This window comes from Dermacentor andersoni, chromosome 11 (assembly GCF_023375885.2).
Source record: "Dermacentor andersoni chromosome 11, qqDerAnde1_hic_scaffold, whole genome shotgun sequence".
Taxonomy (NCBI): Eukaryota; Metazoa; Arthropoda; class Arachnida; order Ixodida; family Ixodidae; genus Dermacentor; species Dermacentor andersoni.
The window spans coordinates 116,753,650-116,778,394 of NC_092824.1; the positions used below are offsets into that span (position 1 = coordinate 116,753,650).

The following is a 24,745-nucleotide window of genomic DNA, read 5'->3' on the forward strand; positions in this document are numbered from 1 at the left end:
CACAGTGGTCACTGATTCTCAGACCGCCTGCAGGACTTTGGCACAAGGGAGGGTGACACCCTACACACACCGCATCCTTACATCATTACACCCCACAGCGTTACACAGGGTGCGTATCGTCTGGACACCTGGACACGCCTCTCTCCATGGTAATGAACGCGCTAATGCGGTAGCCCGAGAGCTCGCTAACCGGGCGCCATTGGAAGAGCTGTCCAACCCAGACGACGCACCGACAGAACCACTGAACTACACTGAAACTCTACAATATTACAGAAATAACAGGAGACACTACCCTCCCCCACATAATTCCCTTAATCGAGAAGATGCCGTCGCGTGGCGACAGCTTCAAACTAATTCATTTCCCTGCCTCTTTTATCTTCACCTCTTCCACCCCACACAATATACCTCATACTGTCCCTATTGTGGAGCAAAGCCCACAGTATATCATTGCACCTGGGAGTGCCCACACCCTCCGGGCTACTCCCCTATTCCTTCACCTTCCCCTTCCTCCTGGGAGACTGCGCTGGCCAGCTCAGACCCGCAAGAGCAGCGATGGCTGATCCGGCGGGCACGCGGAGTGGCGCGAGCCAATGGGGCCCTGAACTAAGGGCTCCACCCTGCGAGGAAGTCGCCCAAACTCCTGATAAATAAATGTTTTCTCTCTCTCTCTCTCTCTCTCTCTCTCAACGTAAACGAGACCCTCTGCTAACAAAGAAAAAGGAAACTAAAGTCGCTTCAGTACGGACAGTACTGCAAAACGACAACATTTTAGGAGCGGCACTACTAAATTTGACGAGAAGATCAATGTGTTGGTTTGAACCGCTGTTGTCAGTGTTCTTTCTTGCATCAGAAGGCTCTCCACTCAATAATCTAGTGCAACTAATTGTAACAAGTACTTAAGCTTGTTTCATTACATAGCACATCACTTATAAGGTATCAATGTCTGTAATGAACTTATTTTGTAATTATGACAATTGTCATGATGCGACACATATATTGACACGCACATTGGTTGCTTTCTTTTTGGGTGGGGGGGGGGGGAGGGGGGCCCACCATTTTTCGCCGGCTAACAACCATTACACAGTTGAAAACGTGACAATATTCGTGCTGCATGTCCAAATCTTTCCTACAGATTTGGCACCATATTTCCCGCAAATATATCAATTTGGATGGCTCATGAACACTGGGTCATAATTTGTGACTGTAAAGGCTACACTTCAAGAAACTGCAAGCATTGTAATAACGGCTCAGGAAATACGTTTGCCAATTGCACACACAAAATGCTTTTCAAAAGTTCGTCGATACTTTTAGAATTTTGCAGGGCTCGACGTCTATCGAGACTGTGCGACTGGACATTATGTAAACATTTGGAAATTATACATTTAACCTTCGTAAGGTACGTACAGAAAGCTTATGGAGAAAGCATGAGCCATTATATAATAGTGTACAGATGGTCTACAAGGAGTTACTAAATGATTGTGATAAATATGTCTTCATTGAGGCTTGATGATGAATGTGTTCATTCGTTACTCTTCTCATCCAATCGTAAATTGTTAGGCAACATCTGATGTCAGGGTCTAGTCAACCGTACCTCGTGTTCTGTTCGGACTTCTGTCAGTTGTCTTTTTTTATGGACAATAGTTGCAACAAACCAGAAAAATACTCTTTCTTGCTGAGTTTCCGTTTTGAGCACGGAACACAGAACAGGAACATAAGACAACAAACAAGTTTGGTGCGCAACGCGCTTTCTTCGATACGAGATGAGAACCGTGGCTATTCCCCCACGATGGGTATCAGCCACGAGTTCAGAACACAACAACATGGTCAGAGAAATACCGATGCAAAATCCACGGCTGCATACCGGCACACTAAGTGGTCCACGGCTGCAGCGCACCAAAAAATAATGTAGAGGAAATGCAATGCATTCCTTCTTTACACACTTTACGAGAACTGTCTGCACAAGTTATACAAGAAGCTATAGGTGGCTTGAGGCGAAGCTCGCTTTGCGTGTTCTGCCTGGTGTTTCCCAGAAGCTAACAAACCTATTGCTGAAAAGGTTCCCGCAAAACAATATATTTTTTTTCCTTTTCATTGAATTTCCTTATACTCGATGTATTTCGCACATTTCGACAAAAAAGAAAGATAGATCAACATTTCGTTCGGCTATCTGACGATGCGACGTCGCGGAGCGCTTACCGGGCACGTAGACGCCCTTGTCCGGATGTTCCTTGAGGTCCAGCCTTTTGCGCGTGTCCTCGGCCAGCAGGTCCCGCACGTCCTCGTTGTAAATCTCAAGGTAGGAGGCGTGCACCAGGTACTTGGACGAGTCGGCCGCCGCGATGGCCTCGAACACGTGTTCGAAGGAGCGCGGGATGATGCCCTTCTGCTGAGGCACCCGCGGCGTGCCTTGCATGGAGAACGACTTGCCGCATCCCGTTTGGCCGTACGCGAACACGGTGCCGTTGTAGCCCTCACTCACGCTCTGCGACGCATTAGGAGAACCACTCGTTGCGCCTAAAATCCGATGCAGTGACGCTCAGTACGTTGCACTGGTCGAGTACACAAGAAGCGAGGGAAACAAAGGGACACATGAGGAGCACTATACATCTATGCCAACACGGAGACCGCCTCGTGCTTGCTTTTACAATGTGTAAAGGTGTTATAATGTGAAAAAGAGGTGCCTATATAAGAAACTTATAAGGCTCGTCACTAGTGGTATCACCAAGGCCAAGATACGATATAGTTGGTCTGCCATAAAGAGAAGCTGAGCAGCGCCACGTATGATGTCGTTCTTTTGTCTGTCAATGGTCTTTAAAGCTGCTCTGTTTCGCTATGCATCGAAGGCAGGGAACTACCAAAGAGTCCTGGAAATTGCATTTTGCCAAAAAGCACGACATCGGCGGATGGCCGACGAGCGCCTGCATCGTCCCACAGCAGGCAAAAATGGATAAATTACAACACCCTACGACATCCTCGCTCGGCCAGCTCCTGAGCCCAATGCACTGGCACGACTGACGCTCCGGCTGTGTACGAAGCTGTCTCCGCAGCGGCCATGGAAGGCAACTGACTGGCATGTTGGTTTTTTCTAGCTTCACACGTAGAGGTTAAACCATGCTCTCACTTTCTAGCCGAAACATGCTCGTGAGCATTTTGTAGGCACATTTAAGGGCCGCGTGGTACGTTTAGTCGGGCGTTCCTCGGAATTGCGTCCTTAGCGTACACGAAGCTGCGTTACGTACGCAAATATTAACGAACTAAACGGAGCATTGCCTCGCCAAATGAAGACACTTACGTCTAAATTTGTTTCGCTTAGCCATTACTATAGCAGTAACACACGGGAATACAGCCACGTCGCCACTAGGATTGCACGCATAGTGTTTAGATGGTACGTTCACCGTGGCTCGAAAGAAGTCCCAGCGTGCGCGCACAGCTTCCTCGAAAGTTTTCTTCTACACGTAGCGGCCTGCACTAGTCGACCGCGATGTCGATGAATGACAGAAGTGGGCTCCTCCTCATGCCGTCTGTTGTTGCAGAGATGCCAACTTTGTGTAAGTACTGTTACGTTTCGCCTACAACGCGCGGTATAGCCGGCGCGGATGCAACGGACGCCGGAGCTTCGTTCAAAGCGGCGGACATTTTGGCCCGTTCGGAGCTCCCGCAGTCTCCCCGCCAAGCGCGTCCAGGCGTGTTTCAGTGCCACGTGTCTTCGTGTGTGTGTGTGTGTGCCCACGCTTGTCAAAGCGCGGCAGCCGGGGAGAGGAGCTCCCCAAGTGTGAAGCGAGGAGGTCTGACAGGCGCCAGCTTGGCGATGCGTCACTACACTCGTCTCAACGTGTCTCTCAGTCTGTCCGTACCCGCCGTCACGTGGTCTCGTCACGAGGCCTTCCTTCTTGCCCTCAACTGCGAAAGTATAAGAGCAGCTGCCCCCGGACGCCAAGAGAGAGGCTCCGATTTCATCCGTTGAGTTACGTGCTCTCCCGTCTCTCCACTTCGGTCGACCTGACCGCGCGCTCTTTTGCGATGTTAGAATAAACCAGTTGTTCTGTTACCAGTCGACTCATGCTTTGCCGGGACCTTCGGATGCTTCCAGTGCCCCAGGCCGCCAGGCCAACGCTACCCTTGGGGCTTGCGACCCATTTGCAATAACGGGCGTCAGCACTGAGGTTGCAACAACTCGTGCCAGCGGTGCGATTCCAACAGTACGTTGCGGGTGTTTGCAACGTGTGCGGGCACATTCAAAACCGCGTCAATTCAGCATGCGCAGGCTAAGCCTGCATACTACGTATAACAACGCTGCCAATTTTTACGCTGTATAATATGTTAACTCTGCTTTTTCTTAAAAAATTTATAATGTTCTGCCACCTAACAGCTCTGTCGTGCAAACCTATCGGACGTCCGATCACAGCTCTTACCAGAAATCTATCAAATGCTTGTGCAACTGCGCGTATTATATTCTGTTTTACACAAATCGCCAATGCGTGGAACCATATTCATGCGGACGTCATCACAGCAATCCCACACTTCAATATCGTCAATGAACCATTATATATTTGTTTTCGCTATGCTCGCGAGATTGTGCATGGGCACGGGTGAAAATTTTCTGCGTGTCAAAGAGAAAGTATCCATCCATATGCACTATATCGAATCAATTACACTTTGACCTCTCCACCTTACCAACAATAAAGCTTTCTCTCATATTGTCACGAAGTTTACAAGCAAGGCCTTGACAAAACGGTTCTTTCAATAATGGCTGACATTCGAAGAGCGCGCGTACCACTACGGACTTCGTCGTTCTCGTTCAAGTGGCCGGCGGCCAAAAGTGCCAGCCTATCTCGCGTCAAACAAAGAGAAGCGATTCTAACTGCCGTTATCAACATAGATGCACAAAATAGTGTTATTTATAGCAGGTCAACCTGCGAAATATTTTTTCTTCGACTTTTTCGCAGCGTTTCACAGCAGGCGTCTGCCATTCATGCCGTGCATACGTCAGGCATTGAACGCTGTTGCGCATGCATAATCGAGCCATCACGCAGATCACAAGCTGGCCACTTGCCTCGACGATGGGGTAGACGATGTCGTCGTATATCTGCTCGGTGGTCGAGCTGGGATCGTAGGCCCCATCGAAGCAGAAGGTCTTGGCCGGGGCCGACCGGTCCGCCGGGTTCGTCAGCGTACACTGGCCGGCCACGCAGTCGATCCGAACCACGTTCTGCGTGATGTCACAGGTTAGCTCCATGTGTCGCGGAGGCCATTCATACACTCATGTACAGCGTGATGCACTCCAGTTTGGATTTGATTCATGCGTACCAAGATTGGTGCCGCGTTCTTTGTAACGTGAATCAAGCGAAAGATGTTCCGCAATTGTTCACGTGCACACGAATAAATACTCAAAGCTTTGTTGCACATCAATCGAGTACACCAAGCTCCTTGCATGAACGCAGTCTCACGACGCAAAAGGGTATGCCAAATGCGCTGTAGGATTTCTCGCCGAGTTTCTTCTTATCCATTTGTCAAAAAGAATTTGGAACTCAGGCCAAATGCCTGTTTCCGATGAGAAGAGCAAGCGCTATACCTGTGTGAAATGAATGTGGACGTGAAATGCAGCCATGCAGCTAAGAAGGAAGAGCGACTTACGATGGTACCTTTGTAGCTGCGCAGTGTGTTTCATAAAATGCGTCCAAGATTCTTTAGACATACAGAAAGCGCGATAATTAAGCGATTTTATTGGTATTTCTTGCTACAGCGCCATACAATTAAAATTACCTAGAGGTAGTAAGTATAAAAACTCTAGCAAATCTTCAACCGAAAGAGTCAGACGGCTGATCATAATGCAAAACCTAAAGCCTGCTATAGGAGTAGTACAAACTCTAAGACATGCAAAAAGCTGACGCTGCCAACTTTTGCAGTGTAATAAATTACAGTCAACTTCACAAAGAAAACAGAAGCTAACCTGGGAAATTGCGAATTGTCACGCCATTAGCGGACTCCCATGAGTGCCATGATTACGCCTCACCGTCGAGGGAACATGAAGCGCGACTGAGTTCGCTGCCAGGTTAAGATGTGTGTGCGTGTTGAGGGGGGGGGGGAGGAAGAGCTCTCAGTGAGAGACAGTGGACAATACATTGATGAGCCATCGGTACTCAATAGTGGCGTCGCGCGCAAGGAACGCAGAGTAAAGCAAAATAAATTAAAAGAGCGCAAGAAAAGAGACGGACAAGACAGAACAGCACAGGTACTCAAGGTAATAATCTGTCTGCTGTCTTGCCGGTGACAATCTTTTTCGTACAATTTTTTTCTTATTTTATATAGGAACCAACTCGCCCAATAACACTCCTTTTATGAACAAAGTAATATCTGCAGATGTGCAAATAGCTTCCAATTTCGCGCATTATACTTGTATGGAAATGACCTTAACGACATTCAAGGGAACAGGTACAGTGCGAGCAAAACATGACGTACAGGTGCAGACGCACACAGGGCTGACATTCAACTTTTACAGCGGAACTGTATACGTCAACCCTCCCATACATTTTTCAATGTCCGTGCCTCAAAACTCCCACGCCGTCTGTGAGGAGGCAAAGCAAACCAGTAAGGCATGTGCTGACACCTGGCGTAGCAAGAGGAAAGCTAAAAACCACCCAATAGATAATTTCATCTCGAGGGAACACTGGCGCCAGTAGGGCTACTTTTTACCTACACTGGCTACACGAGTGTAGCTAGTGTAGTGACTGCCAGCACTGATATAGCGGCGATAGTGGATATTCGCTGCAAAGACGGTTTTTAAGTGCTGGCATGGCCATGTGTCACAGAGGAAGGTGAGCTAATCTTCCAAGAAGACAAAATTATCTTACGGATGGTGCTGGCTGTTTCAGACTCCGCGCTGTATTGCACGCATTGAGAAGTTGTCTTCGTGCACTGCGCATTCGCGATGTGCTTCGCTGCAGTTGGTCTAGATTTGTCGATGAAATAAAGCTCGTACATTGGCGTTTAATTTCAGGCAAAGGCGTATACGCAGCCAGTTAGTGCGAAGTCAGGCAAAATCAGGAGTCGGGCGCTTTTTACCTGCTGATGCAGAAGACGACGCGCTGTCTGCTCCGACCAGCTACAGCCCAGCGAGCCAAGTGCAGCACACGACGTCATATTCTCTGCCCTGCACTACACTCGTCTACACCAGCCTGCACCAAGTGTAGGTAAAAGAAACAGAAAATAGCCCTAGTGTCTACGGGATCTGCAATCGGGGCGGTTCAGCCAGCATGGGGATTATGGGAAGTACACTGATTTGCCTAAACTTCGTGCTTCTGGCTTTAAACGTCTCTTCGACTTTGTAAGGTCGTCATTTTCAACTAAGTACTGTGTCATAAATAATTAAACATTACTAAAATTATCCGCGGCAGGACTCGAGCACAGGACCTCTAGCACAGAAACCAGACATTGAAACCATTACGCAACGGACGCCTTTTTTTTTATTATTATTGTTTACGCCACGGACGCACGCATCGACAAGCGGCATATAATTCCCCTACGAATCTCTTGCGGGCAAGCCAACGTCTTGAGACGCTTGGCGCGTTTAAATTTGGACACCTCGCCAGGTTGAGCCGCTAATAGCAGAGATTGTGCGTATTCGCAGAGTAGTCTACATACGCGGAAGTGAAAATCCCCCCAAAAAGGTAAACCTTTACGCGCAGTGGTGTGCTTTGGTAGGCCGCTGGTAGGCCACATTCACCGAGTCGAATGGCTGCGATGTTTTTTTAACAAAATTTGTTGAAAGTCAGCGCTGCGTGCGTCTACTCCTAGCTTTCCTTCCGCAAACACAGCTGCATTGATAAAACGGCGCAAGGGAGCACGGACTCGGCAGCATGAGCGGAGTACGGCCACTCACCTGACACTTCTGTTCCCGTTCCTTGGCATTCATCGGCCTGCACCGAACCACGACCTTCACGCTTTCCTGCGTCATGGCTGCCCTGAAAGCAGAGCGACGGGTCAGACGAGGGTCGCGGGCACGCCGGTGCTCGCTGGTTGCATGGAAAATTTGAGCCCGACCCTGGCTCTGGAGATACTTAAAGCGACAACAAATACAAAATATAAGTTAAGCTAAACTTAGGTTACACCTGCAATAGCGTTACGGGAAAAAAGCAGAGTTACTATGCGAGGGAGCCAGGTTGTAGCGGAAATCAAGTGCCGATTTAAACTTCCGAGTTCTCGAGACAGGGCCGCAGGAACAATCGAACAAATGTATTTCATCATTCATTCTTAGTAAAAAAAAAAAAAAAGGGTAGCATGCATGCAAGTTGCACTGAACCTTAGAGAAAATGGACTTTTCGTACAGAAACTGGACACAAGAATCTAAAAAGTAAGACCTACGAAATGTTAGTGTGACGTGAATCTCAGCGCTGCCACTGTTCGAGCGCGGGAGAAGTTGAGAAACGGACGCTCAACCTTCAGCTGCAACATCTTCGCTAAGAGTCACCTTTCTTTTCTGCCAAACAAGCGCCGGGAGAGACCGAAAAGGGTAATCTATATATATACTGGCGAATTTCATTGGTCGATCTAAAATTATTTTCTTTTCTATGGCTTCGTAACAGAGACATTGTCACAGATCGATTCGAAGCGGGCTCGGTTTTTCCACTGGCCGTTGGATCAACCAGCAATTCATTTTCCCTTGCTCTACCGTCGAAACACACATTCAGTGGAACTCCAAAAGGCGATGTCGCGTCACATACACCGCTGAGCAGTAGGATGTGGTGCTGCATAGGAACACGCAGCTCTGCAGTACACTGCGCAATGTCTCCGCAGTACGTTTGAGATTACTGCATGCATGCATACGTGCTTGCAGCGACACCTATATATTAATCCAACTGCCACTGCCACTGTCCATTATGGTACAATTAAGCTAAAGATGACGTCCCGCGAGCGCCCCGTCACACTTTTTTCGCAACAGCAGAAGACATGGAAAGTACACCGCAATGTACGATGGCCAACAACAAATCCCTGGGATGAATGAACTATGTGCAGTCTCAAAGCATCACACACAGTTCTAATGTTCAACCTGGCCTAAAGGAAATGATCCTTGAGTCTTCTACGAAGTAATACAGTTCGATTTAAGGCTACAAAATCAGGGAAGTTAACCCCAGGAGGGCCTCGTTCCTGAAGAAAGGCAAAATAACGATAGTAGATGCTCATATTACTTCTTGTTCAATCTGAAGATAACGAGAAAGAAAGAAAGGACATCAAAGAAATTTCCTTTTTACGATTCTTTTTTTCAGAGACTTATAGCGCAGCTTAAATGCGTGAGACAAGCTCATCCGGACAAACGGAGCCGCAATCGCGCGCATTGTTCAAGCGTACAATTCATGACAGATCTGCCAGACTTTGTTCGTTGTTTTTGCCTCAGAGAAGGCCGCAGTAATGCGTCGTAAAGTGCAGCTAACGTTTCCTGGCAACATCTTTTTCAGGCAAGTAACTTTCATTCCCCTCGGAGGCACGGTATGTGACCAGGCATTGTCCTGTACCAAACAATGGCAGTCATTCGATAGATTGCAGCCGTCTGCCCATTGCACTAATAAACGGTGGAAGCTACCACTTCAGTGCGATTAATGATCTTTTGCGTACCATTCCAGCGCGAATTTCAAAGTTGACCATGCGGGATATCTATAGATCACTCTTAAGGGAAGAGCATCTACTTAGCTAGCGTGATTTTGAGTCATTTAGAAAAATGAAAACAACCATAAAACAACACAGTATAATAGCATACATGCCAGCGGAAGCAGGGCGCTTCTCTGCCTACAGTGTCTTTATTTTCTGGGCTGTCCATTGTCCCTTCACCCGTACCTAAGTGTTGTTAACGTCCGCAATTTCCATGCGCTGTTCTGTCTCGGAGAGGGGCCCACCACGGCGCGATCTTCAGTTTTCCGCTGGTCCTTGCAGAGGCCCCTCTTTCGTGCCTTAATTTACGTCACTCCAAAACCGTGCAGCGCCATCCAACAGTGGACATACTTAACGAAGCGGTTTGCCTGTAACAATTGCTCGCGAAATCATCTGTCCGCGTGCTTACCTACCACTATCGCTAGACAAATTATATGTGACACTCGGCGATCGCGACCCCTTCCTGCACGCCAGCAGTTTAACCAATTTATTCCCTCGCAGTTTAGGACGCCAGAGGTTTCGCAACGCCGCACGGCTTTAGTGCGGGGCGGCCACCGCCGGCTCGCAGCTGTCCGTTCAATGCGTTCCCGAGACACGCAACAAAGAAGCGGGTCGCAATGAAAAGAGTCCGGGACGAAGGGAGAGAATTCCCCCCCCCCCCCCCCCCCCCGAGAAGCCAATAAATAGCGGACTGACAGGTCTAGCGGCGATTGTCATCGCCTGTCCCCCTTCTGCTCTCCGCCGTGACCGCGGTGACGCGTTTCTCGGGCTGGCCTTGGCACGCGTTTCCAGGACGACCACGACCACAGGTGGCGGCCGCGTGCGCCGCATGAATACTGGGTACGCGCAGCTCCCAAGGAGTCGTCCCGGCATCGATCACAGCCCGAGGACCCCCCCGTCGAGGAGGAGCCACGCAGCGTGCGTCGGGCTGCTGGCGTGCGCGATCCGATGCGGCCGCCCCCTCACGCGAGCCGAAGCGGCCGGCCCACTGGGGTCACTGGCGCTCCGATCCTCTCAAGGTGCTAAATATACGGCGGCGGAATTGTGAGCGGCGAAGGTTCACGTAAAGGTGTGCCGTTAAAAAAAGTAACGTCGACGGTGAGGGCCAAGTCGGCACATTTATATTGGGCGGAAGCGCGAAAGCTGAGGTGCAAGAGGTGCGCGAAGTGAGAGAAGCAAGAAAAATGGCACGATTAATAATTTGAAAGTTTTTGCTAGATGGCGCTGTGCCACTGAGCCCAAAGCCAACTCTTCGGCAGACTTAATTTGCGTCTTTGGTAGTTATTAAACTTTGCGCGTATACAGTGATGTCAGCTACAGTACACATTTCCGTATTCGATCGTTTGAAACCAGGAAACTTCCAAACGCAAAAACCATCTTACATTAAAAACGTAGCTGATTTAACACGCTGCCGACTGGAAGTGCGAATTGCAGCATCGCTGACGAGCCGAGTACAGTATTCCCGGTCAGCACCTCCCAACATCGGCTTTGCAAGCTTCATAACATGTTTCAGTTCATCGAATTGCCCTCGCGTAGTTCACATGGATGGATGGAAACACATTTATTGAAAATCCGGCAGAGTTTAAGAACCCGGGCTCAGGTCTTCGAGGCCTGAGCCTCGACGCGTCTCGGGCCCGCTGTACTTACTGCCCACGCATGCATTTTGAGGGCACAGCGGCGCAGAGCGGTGCCCCACTTCGACGCAGGAGCCTTCGAACCTACTGCCATTTTAGCTGCAATAACAGGACACTCCCACAACATGTGCGAGAGCGTCGCTCTAGTTGCCTGACATAACTTGAAAAGAACACTCGGGTATTGCGCGGGGAAAATGTGCCGCAATCGCACTGCGCTGGGGAAGGTGTGTGTCTGCAGTTGTCGCCAGACGACTGCCTGGCGACGTTTCAGTTTGGCATGAGGTGGGAGCAATATCCGCCTGCCTAGCAGGTAGTGCTTGGTGATGCCGCTGTATCTGACTAAGCGTTCTCGCGTGTTTCGCACCAGGAGGTCCGAACTCACATCAGCTCACAGGCTGATCGCACGCAAGCTTATGCTTGCGTGCTTGCTTGCGAAAAATTGCCACGCAACTGGCCGCTTGAGGCACTTAGCGTGAATTCGCGGGCTTCTCTCATGCTTCGAAAGACACCTTTATATTATAAACACTGTTGTAGTGAGCCACAGAAAGCAGTGCAGGGAGTTTTTCATGTTGCTCTACAATTTTTCTCATTTACACTGTCATCTAATTATAATATTGGAGGAGTTAAGACTAATAATGTAACTGGGCGGTATGCAAAAAATAATCTCAGTATCTCCAAGCGTCGGCAAACAACAGTACATTGGTTCTGTCCAGCTACGTGGCATTTGTATATGTCTTAAAGTTAGGCTCAATTCACGTGGGACACCCGGTGTATATCTTCATCAATAAAGCTGTTGGAAATCAGCGCTGTGTGTGTCTTTCTTCGTTTGTCCCCGTCTCTCGCGCTGTTATTGCGATAGCAATTATATGAACACTCCAGGCGCATTTCTACCGTCTGACGTCGCCGTGATGTTCCCTATAAAGTCCAAGGGTGATAAGATCATCCCCGCGCGCCGTATGGTGCATGTGCGAGTGAAAGCGTACGAGGGTGAACTTACAATGGCGGCTCAATATCGCGCGCGCAAGGAAGGAAAGCGGGGAGGAAGCACACCATCTTCCGTCGCACGCCAGGCTACGGGAGGACGTGACGTGACAAAATTTAGGAAATGAAACTTAGGTTATTTTATTCTAATAACAGATTTATTTACAGAAACACGAAAAGATATTTGTGGAGGCATGGATTCATTAATATATAACTCTTTTACCATGACATTAACCCCAATATAATTCTGAAAGAACAGTCTAAACTGATGTAGCGTCACTCTTTAGTGTCTGACAAAGGCACAGCATCATGCGCTTCGTTGTGGACAAGCCCTCTGCCTGCGGGTTGAGAATACCCACGAACGCAAAGAAGTGCCCACGTGTTCACCTATCTAAAAGTTTGCTAAATAGCGATACTGGTTTTAATGAATACAGTATTCTTTAACGACTCGGTTCTGCATTTATTTTGCGGGAAAATGATGGTTATACTAGCGAAGAAAATGAAAACACGAAGCGTGTTAATTACACCCTTCGTGTCTCGGGCTCATGAATGCCTTACATGCCGCTTACTTTACCCGAAACTGATTTTAGGCTAATTTCGATTTTTTTTCTTAGCAATGCGCAGGCATTGATGGGCCGTGCTTTCTGAGAAAGACTATAAAGCTGCCCCCTTTGGAGGCAAACCGAGACAACCTCCTGTAAGTGAATTTTGATGTCTCCGGCCATTTTGCTTCATCAACCTGATTCTTGGCTAGTATACCTCCATAGTGTTTATGAGCGACGACATGAAATCATAGCAACAGCAAGCGAGCAAAACGCAGTTTCATCGACGCAGTATAAACTTGTCAAAGGTATACTAACCAGCCTCCGAACATTTCCATCAGTTTACGCCAAGACGTTATTTTTAATTAATCGCACATCCTCTCCGTCTGTTCATGCGGCCATTACGGCAAAGACCTGTACTAACTATTCCTCGAGTCTCGCAAACACAGAAGCACACTACAAATAGCGACTAGAGCTCGACTTGATATCACACGTCGATTTTGTTCGACCTTTTACTCGCAATAATGAGTCATACGTAGCGCTTTCACTGGTTCGTGAAGCATCTTAGTATGAAGCCTCTCGCGTGTCATATGTCTAACCACACAAAATTTTACTTGCCACGGCAAGTTATATTGTTTTCACTGGTTCATGCCATCTTTTGGGAAGCATCTTGTGTGTCAAGTGTATAATCACGTGAAGAAGAAAAAAGTGGGAAAAGACGCAACGGTATGCATCGAAATCTCGGAGGCCACACCCGTCATTCGGCGATGGCATGCTAGATGACGCTAGAATACCACGCCTAATCAACCACAAATGCTTTACCAAGGTTGCACCTTCCTAGCACTGAGTTCAACGTGCGCATGATCAGCAGTTGATATGCAAGAGTACGTATACGACACGTCAGCGGAACCATGTGCAAGATGAAGCTGAGCTTACAAACGCAATTCCTTTCATACGTGGTTTTCTGCGGAGAGCTCTTAGTTTTTTTCGCTTGCCTAGGTGTTACGTCACTCGCCGTCAAAACCAGCCCATCCCAAGTAGCTCTACTTGAACGCACCTTTGAGATAAGCGACATACTTATGTGTATTGATTCCACAACTACTTATGTTATTGTATACGTATATTATACGTTTGTATGAAACATGCTGGTGGAACTACCGCTTTCCGTTTTCCACTAGCTCTGTTTCGAAATCGAACCTAACTTTTCGCCGACGACTTCAGACTTTGTCCCGTGGTGTTGGTATTATACTTTGCGCAGTCCTTCATTGGTTCTTTTTTCCTTTATTATTCTCTTTATTAATTCAGTGCAAATAAGTAGGCATGGCCACCTCATAGTGACAAAATTATTTATTTTCATCCCAATAAAATACCCTTTACTGTGGCATGGGTTGATAAAAATATTCTCACGTGCATACGAAGCCACCTCCTTACGGATGTAATTAGCGGTTCTGGGACAATTTTTTTCTTAACTCTAGCGCAGCTCTCTTTTGTAGGGAAAGGTGACACACATCCATCGTGCCTTACCGATGAAAGCTACTTGAGTAGCGCTTTTTACGTGAATGGTCATTTCGCATGACAGGAAGAACCACATCCTCGTTTGATGGCGCCTATACCGGTGCCTATTTCCTTTCGAGCGCCGTTCTGTTTTTAATTTAATACGGGCACCATTTTCTGGTCATAACACTTCAAGACTCAATGAGCAAACCGGAGCTCGCCTGTCGCAGTGACCATTTCTCAGAAGTCAAGCACGCCAGGCGGTCGTTACTAGAATGAACAACATATACTTCGCTCACCTAAAGAAGCCTGGGTTACTGAGCGTATATAAAGCGTACATAAAAGGTAAAGGCTTTCACTGTGCGTAGAAAAAAAAACGCTATATACATATAGTAGAGCTGGGAGGGGGGGGGGGGGGAGGTATTTTTCCAGTTACCGTGTACCGAGCGTGAGCTGGGACCGGCTCGCGGCATGCAGAGGTACGTGTTTGCCTCGCATGAGTAATGTACGCGCATTCGTTGAGAATCAGGTCGATAAGGAGTTCCACGAATATACAGTTCCACCGTCGATTACTATGGCGGCAAATGATGACTGCACAGCACCTGTTCTTACAGTGCACGGCCGAGAAGAAAACCATGCGACTGTGTGGGCTTAGGCTGGCGGGCAGAATACGCTATACCTCCCTGAAACCGGGTCCTCTTAAAAGCTAAAGCTATATGTGTCACCTGAAATGGAAGGTCGAAAGCCTAGAGCTTCGAGCGCTTAGCAGCGCTTTCTTATTTGCTGGCTCCCGCACACAGCGACAAACCGCGATGTCTAACGACAAGGCGAAAAAGGTGCGGTCCGATTAGGAACTGCTATTACGTGTGCAGACAGCTTTGTAGTCCTCCAGGCTGCCTCCACCTGCTATAAACAAGCACACTCGCGCAGAAACATGCTCGCATACACGCACATTGACAAGTCTGACATCCTGCTATCGGCGGCATTATATCTCACGCTGATGGCACAAACGTTACGGGCGCAAAACATCGATCCCAATACCGGTAAAAACATCGACCCTTCCACGTGCGGCCGTATACCAACCGGCGTATCGATCAGCTTTCATTCCTTATTATAATTTTATTTCACTCTGCAGCCACACAACGTGGTCTAATTGTGTTTTCGGTTCATCGACCGGCTTTGCTTTCTAATCTAGGTCGCAACTCATGGGGCGAGTTGCCTGGCCTTCACATGCACCGCATGCATGCCGTTCGCACGTCGATACATCCAGATGGGAGTATCTGTGCGTATCACAGCCACGCATAGTGCACGCAGAAGTAAACGTAAACATGCAAATACAAGCACGCGAGCAATCTGCCACAACCCTGTGGCACATCGCGGCTTTTCAGTACAGATCCAGGACTCACGAGCCTATGTCTCCTTGCGCAGTTCCAGCATGCAATATTTACAACTATATATCAATTAGCGCTGGATTTGGTTGAGAGGAGCCCTGAATGTGCTTGATGTGGACCATCGTCACCTGCCACACGAACGGGTAGAGCCCGCGAAGTGCCGCGTTTCATTTTTCTTACCAGTAGGGAAACGAGACGAGTGCTGCAAAAGGATAGAAAGTTGGGCGAGTTGGTACGGTAACCTATTCCTGGTTTTAGCGCGCGTCCTGTCTTCTAGTCTGTGTGTGTCACACTACAAGCCAAGAATATCATACGAGTACGTGGGCGTGGCAAAGTGCGCATCGGATTGGAGCACGCGTCGCGCATTTGACGTCCAGCGTGTTCTCCATAGGGAGACATACTGCCAGGGTGGTGACTTGGGCGAGTTTGTTATGCATAATGAAATTGATTTAGCGCGGCCCGACGTGGACAAAATAAGGAGCACAGGACAGCTGAAGCGCTGCTTTCAAACGTTCAACTCATTCATTTCGAGATAGACTACAGGACCAGGCATTCGCACTTTCAGAACGCTAACTTTCCCAGGTAATCGATTTCCTCATTTCCAGTCATCAGACTTTACCTGAGCGGCGAAGACATATCTAAAGGCTTTTAAGTTTAATAAACGGGGCTGTGAGAGCAAACGTTAAGTGCTTCGGGAGAAAAAATGCATTAAGCTATAGCACATTCAAGGCCATCCCCACCATGTTGAAATCACATAACAGTTTAGGCATGAGAAGTAAAAAGAGGTAGGTTCGGGTAAAGTACGACGGAATCTGCGCATCACTCTGTGGCATGCCAGCGCCTAATTCTAGCTCGGTGCAGAGCACGTGCCTGTCCCGAGCGCCCGCATCGACGTCATCCGCAGTGTGACACTGTTTTCTGCGTCCAACCACCGTCAATCCCTGTGTTGCTGAATGGGGGAAAATATATATATCGCTGCATTTCGCCCAGTTCACCGTTGTCGGGGTTCCTGATACTAGGAAAAGCCCTGGGTGCTTCGCAACCAGCGCGCTTCTCGATGAGCATATATGATAACCGCCCACTTTGTTTGCATGACAAAACGCGCACGTACGACCGTTTGTGGACTAGCCATAAGCTATCCGCATAAAAGCAGTGTTTATAGGTACCAACACCATAAAACGGTGACATCTCATCATTTCTGATGAAACATCTTTATAATTGCCTTTTTCTTTCTTTTTTTCTTTTTTGACAATGAGCAAAGCGAAAACAAGGTAAAAACCGGAGCCGACGTTTCGACAAGGGATGAGGGGATGAGGGGGTAAGCGGGTGGGCGAGGCAACGACCGAGGGTGTTAGCGGCGTGGGTGCAGAATTGAAAAGACGGGTGTGGTATTCAACGTCGGTCGAGGAATGTGAGGTAGCATCGTGCGTCAGCCGGTTGACGTGTCATTGTAGGTTCCTTCCTTTTCTTTCGTTTCTGACTTTCCTGTTCAATGCTTCCACTCCACTGTAATTCAAAGCCCAATTCAGCTCGAAGCTCGCCTGACGCGAAAATATTCGTTTAACTCCGACGACTTAGCAGCACCAAAGTGTCGGTTTGCGCTAGAAGCATAATTTACAATATCTCTTGGAGAGGATCAGTACACTCGTTACTTGTAGAAGAGCTGAAGTTCTATACCACTGGCAAAATTTCAACGGCGCGATATCTCACGTCGAGCAAGCAGTTTCAAGTTTTATTGCAGGCTCAAAAATCTGGATTTCAGTACTTGCGTCGTTTCATAATGTTGTCAGAAAGCAGCGCAGCGTTGTAAAACATACTACAAAAGAACCCAAAAACATATTGTTATAGATGATCAATGTTTATTTATGGATGATGACCGGGATGGGGACGACGACGAAGTGTTTCTATCATTTTTTTTTCGCATCGAATAAGTAGCACTTCAAAAGAATAGGTGAACATTTCAGCACTCAATTCTTGGCCAATCCCCCAGTGTGGGTATGAGCCATAACATGAGGCCATCATCATCATCATCATCATAGAGCGCTTGTACCTTTGCCTCGCTTTGTTTCTTTCCAAACTCGGAGCTGCCGCTCCCTTGTTGCGGCAATTGATGAAGAAGCCCTCGAAGACCTTCCTGGAGCCAAGCCATCACGTGGGGTCGCGTCCAGGAAACGTGAAAATGCGTGAAGTGACACGGACAGCGAGGCAACCGAGTTGCACTCGGACAGCGTCGACTCGTCAGACGACGATTTCAGACTTGTCATGAGCCGAACCACAAAAAGAAGACTACTACGGAGGTCTTCGTCGCCAAGTGTCTCCACCATGAAGACAAAACCACAGCGCTGGCCGTACACTATGCTCTTCATGCCTGTGGGCCCAGTGTCCAATCTGCGACTCCTAAACAGGCAAGTCCTTTCTGCGTTTCTTGAGGGAATCGCGCCAAACGAGATAAAGGACGTGAGAATAAATGCACGGAAGAATGTCCTTGCAGTAGATGTTCCACACCGTAGTGCACTGCAAAGCCTGCGGCACGTAACGGAAATCGACAAAGTACAAGTGCGATCCACGATACCTACAGGCTGCAATGGCACTGTCGGCGTCATTTATGATGTCGATGTGTCATACCAACCGACAACTTGCCGATATTAATAAAGCCAACTACAGAAGGCACTCTTATCACGCACATCACAAGACTTGGCAACACCCGTTGCCTGAAGCTGTGGTTTGAGGGAGACAGCCTTCCCTCACACGTCAAAGTTGGCCACGTCCGCCATCCAGTCCGCCCATACGTACCCAAGCCCCTGCAATGCTACAAATGCTGCAAGATGGGACACGTAAAAGGTGTCTGTAGGAATAACCTCGTGTGCCCACGGTGCGCTGAATCTCATTCAGCAGATGCCTGCCGCGCCACTGTGTTAAAGTGCCCTAACTGCCATGGTACTCATGAGGCCTCATCCAATGATTGCCCGCAGGTGAGGAACGAGCGAGCAGTACTCAAACGCATGGTACGGGACCATTCAACACACAGGCTGCCGCTAGTCTCAGGCGACGACGACATCACCACCGAAGAACATCACGAAGAGTTGCATCTACGGAAAGATATACACCATCTTCCGGCAAAGCGGCTACCGTATCAACGCCGACTTCCACAAAGACTGACACTGCGAAAACGAAGAAAGGGGCAAGTCGCGCACCTCCTGAAGAGTGGCCTACACTTCCACGAGCACAACCTTCATCAGAGTCACATCAAATTGCGCCGCCCTCAATGACCTCACGAACCGCGGATGCGACGACGACTGAGGATCGCCAAGTCATAGTGATGCTGAAGTCACTTATGGACGCCATGCGCATTCTGCTGAACAGCATGAAAACCCCGTCGGCACAGAGCGCACTGCAGGTGCTGGACACTGAGTCCGGTGCTTGCGGCTCTAGGGTAAAACTACGGCCCGAGCATTGCCGTCGTTTCAAGAGGAGGTCAAGAATGCATCTGTCTTTCAGTGGAACGCCAGAGGGCTTAGGTTACGCATGTCCGACTTCAGACAGTTTGTTTTTATGCATCAATTTCCCATTATCGTGATTTGCGAGCCCAACCAGTCAGCTCCTATCAGACTGTCCGGGTATGAGTGCTTTATGTCCTCTACCCACGGAGAGTGCAGCAAGGTTGTGTTTATACGCCGTCACTTGACTTATGTACATCACCCAGTGCCTTCTGACGAAGCAAATCAATACGTTTGCTTAACAGTGAAGGAAAAGCTCACGTTAACAATTCTTGGAGCCTATTTATCTCCAACAAGCCGTCTAGATCGTGAGCGCTTACGGGGAATCTTGACATCGACTCCACAGCCGTGGGTGCTCACTGGTGACTTTAACGCCCACCATTACCTATGGGAGTCTTGCGCTGGAGTTTGAGGTATAGTAGCGGCGCCTGGTGGCGGCGCGGGAAACGACAACTGGGTCGTACCAGCTTGGGTCGTATTGAGCCCTGGCTGTGGCGAAGCACGTTTCTAGGCCCAGTTTTGCGTCGATTCGCACTTTTTTCTGCCCTGTTGCGAGTGCGAAAAGGCTCGTCACTTCTCACAGACCATGCCGACCACGCTGCGAGCTCGCCGCAGCCTATAGTTTAACGAAAACGGACTCTCCGTGTGCCGTGGGACGTAATGCTGGGAGCAGAAGGAATCGGTCCGGAGAGACCTAGCCCAGCCACGAAAAGGCGTCACCGTCATTACTTCTGCGTTGTGGGCTGCCATGAACAAGAAGGCCTGAATCCCAACATCAGATTCTACCGTTTTCCTTCAAGGCCTCGCGAAGTGGAGTTTACGGGCGCGCTGCATAGCTGCAGTTCGTCGCGCTGAGTAAGCGAAACTTCGCGCCATGCTGACTGTTTCGCCTGTCTTGAAGCTTGCTTGATTATCTGCGTTCTAAATTTCGGTCTTTTGCACCTACAGTCTCGACAGCAGACCGACATAGCAGCAGGCATGGCTGGTAATTCACGATTCTAGACCCGGCCACAGCGACAATTAACAATTCGACCGATGCGAAGTGGTGAAGTGACCAGGTGTGTGCAAATGACCACAAATGGCCGGGCTGATTCGGTGACAATTCACTACCCCACTACGAGCAGCACAGGTTAGACAGTTAAATGTGCTCATACTTGACCTCAAGCCAGCATGTTGAGGCAGCGCAGCAATGTAGTATTGATTACAGCAGATCGATGTTCGAGCGCTGTCATTAAAAGTTACATCAAGCGAGCAGCGCACGAGCTCGCGCTGCAGCGCGATTCGCACGTATACGTGCGAGCTCATATGTATTGCATCAGTTATTTATCAATTGCTAAAGGGACAGATGGCCGCTACCACAGTGCAGGTATAACTACTTGTCTGGCGGCATGCAGTCAGCAAAGATTGCGGAAGGCCTGCCGTTTCGCGGCATGTCGAAAGACCGCTGCCGTCGCGGCGCGTACGATCGTGCGCTCGAGCAGTTCGTACATCGCGGCGCGTACCGTCGTGTGCTCGAGCAGTTCCGTACACATGATGTCTGCTTATCGCTGCTGTGGATTCATCTATAGCAAGCATTTCCTCGCGTTTGTGCGCCTGAATCGGGCAGCGTGCAAACCTTACGTGAAGTTCCACTTCGTACGCGACTCGCTTCACTTGCGATTGACACCGCGCTAAAACTTCGCCGCTTAATTCTTAAATGGCGTACACGTATTCGGCACTGCATAATTTCTTGCCTTTACGCAGCGTGCCACCCCTGAAAAATATCTTCGGCGCCCGATATTCGCTGCAGGCCGTGATAAAACACAACCGAAAGTGGCGGGTCCATATTGTAAAGGTGTTTTCCGAAGCAGACGACAGAGCTTGGTACGACCCATTTTTGGACGGAGGGCGCTTTTTAGCACCTTTTTCGCAGCGCCCTCTGGGCAATGCAAGAGCCCCATGGGGAAGCTCCAAAGTCAACTCTAGAGGCAGAACGTTGGTGTCCTTTGCCTATGAACTTGAATTTTGCCTGTCAAATGATGGAAGCCCTACTTATCTGCGTGGATCAGCGTATAGTAGCTGCTTGGACCTTACCTTCGTTTCACGTTCGCTTTCGAGAAGAGTGCACTGGTTTTCGGATTTATAAAAACACGGGGTAGCGACCACATCTCAACCTATTTGAATATCGAAGGTTTGACTAGCTCCAAGTTCTCCAGAACCGTCCAGTGCACCGATTGGCCTAAATACAAAATAATAATGGAAGACTGTTGTCGTGACGGCACCTCCTATAACCTACAGGGCGCGATAAAGGATGCCATATAAACAACCACGCATTTGCTTTCGAATAGTTCTTCCCGCACCGATTTCGACATCGAACTAGCGAAACTTCGAGCAATTCGCCGTCGCGCAGAGCGAAGATATAGATGCACGAAGTCCAATTATGATTTGAGATTGGCTAGACGAACACAAAAGAAAATACAGCATCACATGAACAAGCTGGCTTCGCGACAATGGGTATCCTTTTGCGAGTCCCTGGATCCGCGAAAACCTTTGTCGCTTATATGGAGGACTGTTCGTGGCCTTCGCACAACCTCTAGTCAGCGCCACCCGTTTAAATCTCTGGCACTCCATCTACAATGTAGAGATATTGATGTCGCAGAATCTTTCTGCAGAAAGATTGCTGGCGAAGCAAATTCCGATAGAACGGGTACGGGAACGCTCGACCACCCACTGTCCTCACGCGATCCCCGCATGGTATGCCCTTTTTCTATGGAAGAACTAGAAGCTGCGCTGGCTTTGTGCAGCCGTTCTTCAGCGCCAGGACCTGACGGCATTACATACCGTGCCCTGTGTAACCTAGGAGACCAAGCTCGGAAGGCACTCTTGCTCCTGTACAACGACTCCTGGCAGACGAGTACGGTTCCGCAAGAATGGAAGTCAACTCGCCTTATTCCACTTCTCAAAGCTGGCAAGTCGCCTTTGGACATTTCCTCATACCGTCCGATCGCTCTTGCCAGCTGTGTCGGAAAAACAATGGAAATAATGATTTTAACACGTCTGGAATGGTACTTAGAGTACTATGAAATCTACACAGATGCTATGGCCGGATTCAGACGTGGCCGTTCGTCAACAGACAACGTTGCTTGACTTGATAACATTTGTGCAACACCAAAAGGCCTGTAAGCGACTATCTGCTTCTCTGTTTCTAGACGTTAAAGGGGCTTATGATAATGTCACCCATGAAGCCATCCTTAGCACGTGAGAAGCCGTCGGACTTGGTAAGATATATATGGGGGTGTGCAGCTACTTACAGAGGAGACCATTCTACGTGCACACAGAAAATGGCCCGACATCCGAGCATCACGAAGCCGAGGAGTCCCTCAAGGCGGAGTGCTTAGCCCAACTCTTTTCAATCTCACCCTCTGTGGATTAGTTGACAACCTGCCAGGCACCGTACGACTTTCCATCTATGCGGACGACATCTGCATTTGGGCATCAGGTGTGACACGACTTCAGCTTTGCGATCGGCTTCAGAAGGCAGCCACAATGACATCTTGCTCCCTTCGTGAACAAGTACTTGAAATTTCATGCGAGAAGTGCGCAATGGTGGCATTCACGAGGAAGCGAATGTCTGCTTACGGCGTATCTATTAACGGGCAACATATACCATACAGCAGAAGTCACAGGTTCTTGGGAGTCGTAATTGACAGACACCTATCTGAGACTCCGCACGTGAATTACGTGAAAAAGCGGCTGACTGCTATCTGTCACCTGTTCAGGTTCCTCGCAGTAAAAAGTTGGGGAGTATCTATACAGGCTATGTTACAGCTGTACATGGCGTTGTTCGTTGGTTTCCTGCGATACAGCCTGCCTGCAATATCCAACACTTGCAAGACTAACCTGCGTACGATTCAGAGTATTCAAGCCCAAGCCCTTAAGATATGTCTTGGCTTACCACGCAGTGCATCAATGGCTGAAACCATTGCCCTTGCGCAGGATTACCAAATCACGACGCACATTACCGTTGAGACAATGCGTATGCATCTCAGGCATTATGCTAGGACCCCTTCCCACCACTTGGCGAGCCTCACTGCTGCAAGTCCCTGCTCGACATTTAGTGGTATTGTCAGTGCGCATTGTGCGTCGTTTACTTCAGGGTACGCACCTGCGGCCGAACCAGCGCTTCCTCCATGGTGTTTGAGCCGTCCACAAGTACATATGATTCCAGGTCTACAGAAGAAGACAGATATACCGGCACCTGCTCTAAAACAGCTGAGCTTACTTCTTTTGCATGAGAAGTACAGCAACCACGTGCACATCTATACCTATGGATCGACTACGTCGTGCAGTCCTGCTGGTGCCGTGGTTATACCAACGCGAGGAATGACACTGCGGTTCAAGACATCGCATGTCACGACCTCAACAGCGGCAGAACTAACAGCTCTGCGCCGAGCACTGGAATTCATTGATTCTGAAAGACCTACAAAAATGGGCTGCGTTCGGTGATTCAAAACCGGCATTACAGTGAACGCAGTCAGTTCTCCGACACGGATGCCATGACCAATTGACATACGAAGTCGCGAAACTTTACCATCATGTTCAACAAAAAGGTCACGAGGTCGTTTTTTAATGGGTACCTGGCCAATGTGGAATCAGTGGCAATGATTCCGCCGATAACGCTGCTCGCACAGCACATCAAGAAGAGCACAGCGTTCCAATTCCGCTTTCGAGGACAGACGCCGCAAGGCAGCTTCGACACCTGGCATGCAGTCTCACACTGACCGAGTGGAACTCGCCAAACTTACGACTTGCACGACTGCATCGACTAAACCCTTCCCTGCAACTCCGACCTCCAATCGGACTTCCTCGACGTGAAGCTACGCTTCCCTGTCGCCTTTGGTTAGGAGTTGCCTTCACAAAGGCACACTCTACATAAATTGGAATGACTGACAGTGCAGCATGCGAGGTCTGTGGCACCGAAGAAAACATCGACCACCTGCTGTGCCACTGTCCAAGATATGCCCCAGAGAGACAAGAACTTGCCAAAGCTTTCCAAAAACTGGACAATCGACTGCTTTCTGTGCAGGTGCTGCTGGAACACCACTCCCATCGCCCGTCGGCCCATAAAGCGGTGAAGGCGCTTTTGTGCTTCTTAAGGACGACGGGCTTGTGCGACCATCTGACTTTTAATGCAATTGCTGTTGGACCACACAAGTCAGCGAATTCACCGCAATTTCCTTCTTTCCTTCCCTCCTCTCTCTCTCCCTGTTATCTTTGTTTCCCCTTTCCCATTCCCCCGGTGTAGGGTAGCCAACCGGACGTTATTCTGGTTAACCTCCCTGCCTTCTACTTATCTCTTTCCCTCCCTCCATGACCGGGATGGATGAGAGGCCGCCACGATGTCGCCACCGAAATGTTGCCTTGTCTGCCACTCAGCTCGTCGTCGTACTCTTCCTCTATCTACTCCTCTTCGCCACGTTACAATATCAACAAGTCGCACATATTGCTCATGTGTAGTGATTGATATGTAGTGTTGACTTCCGCCTATGAGATACTTATTATCCCCAAAATAGCCCTCTTATGAG

At 48.9% G+C, this 24,745-nt stretch overlaps 1 protein-coding gene across 1 annotated transcript in view; it reads right to left on the reverse strand.

Annotated features, from left to right (window-relative positions):
* LOC126539636 (osmotic avoidance abnormal protein 3-like) overlaps window positions 1-24,745 on the reverse strand; it is a 50,723-nt gene that overhangs the window by 18,483 nt on the left and 7,495 nt on the right. The window contains exons 2-4 of the mRNA XM_055075330.1: window positions 7,880-7,961; window positions 5,054-5,209; window positions 2,197-2,482 (exon numbers count right to left, since the gene is read on the reverse strand). Of these exons, the coding sequence (XP_054931305.1) occupies window positions 2,197-2,482; window positions 5,054-5,209; window positions 7,880-7,954 (517 nt within the window). The 5' untranslated portion in view covers window positions 7,955-7,961. The remainder of the gene's footprint in view (window positions 1-2,196; window positions 2,483-5,053; window positions 5,210-7,879; window positions 7,962-24,745) is intronic.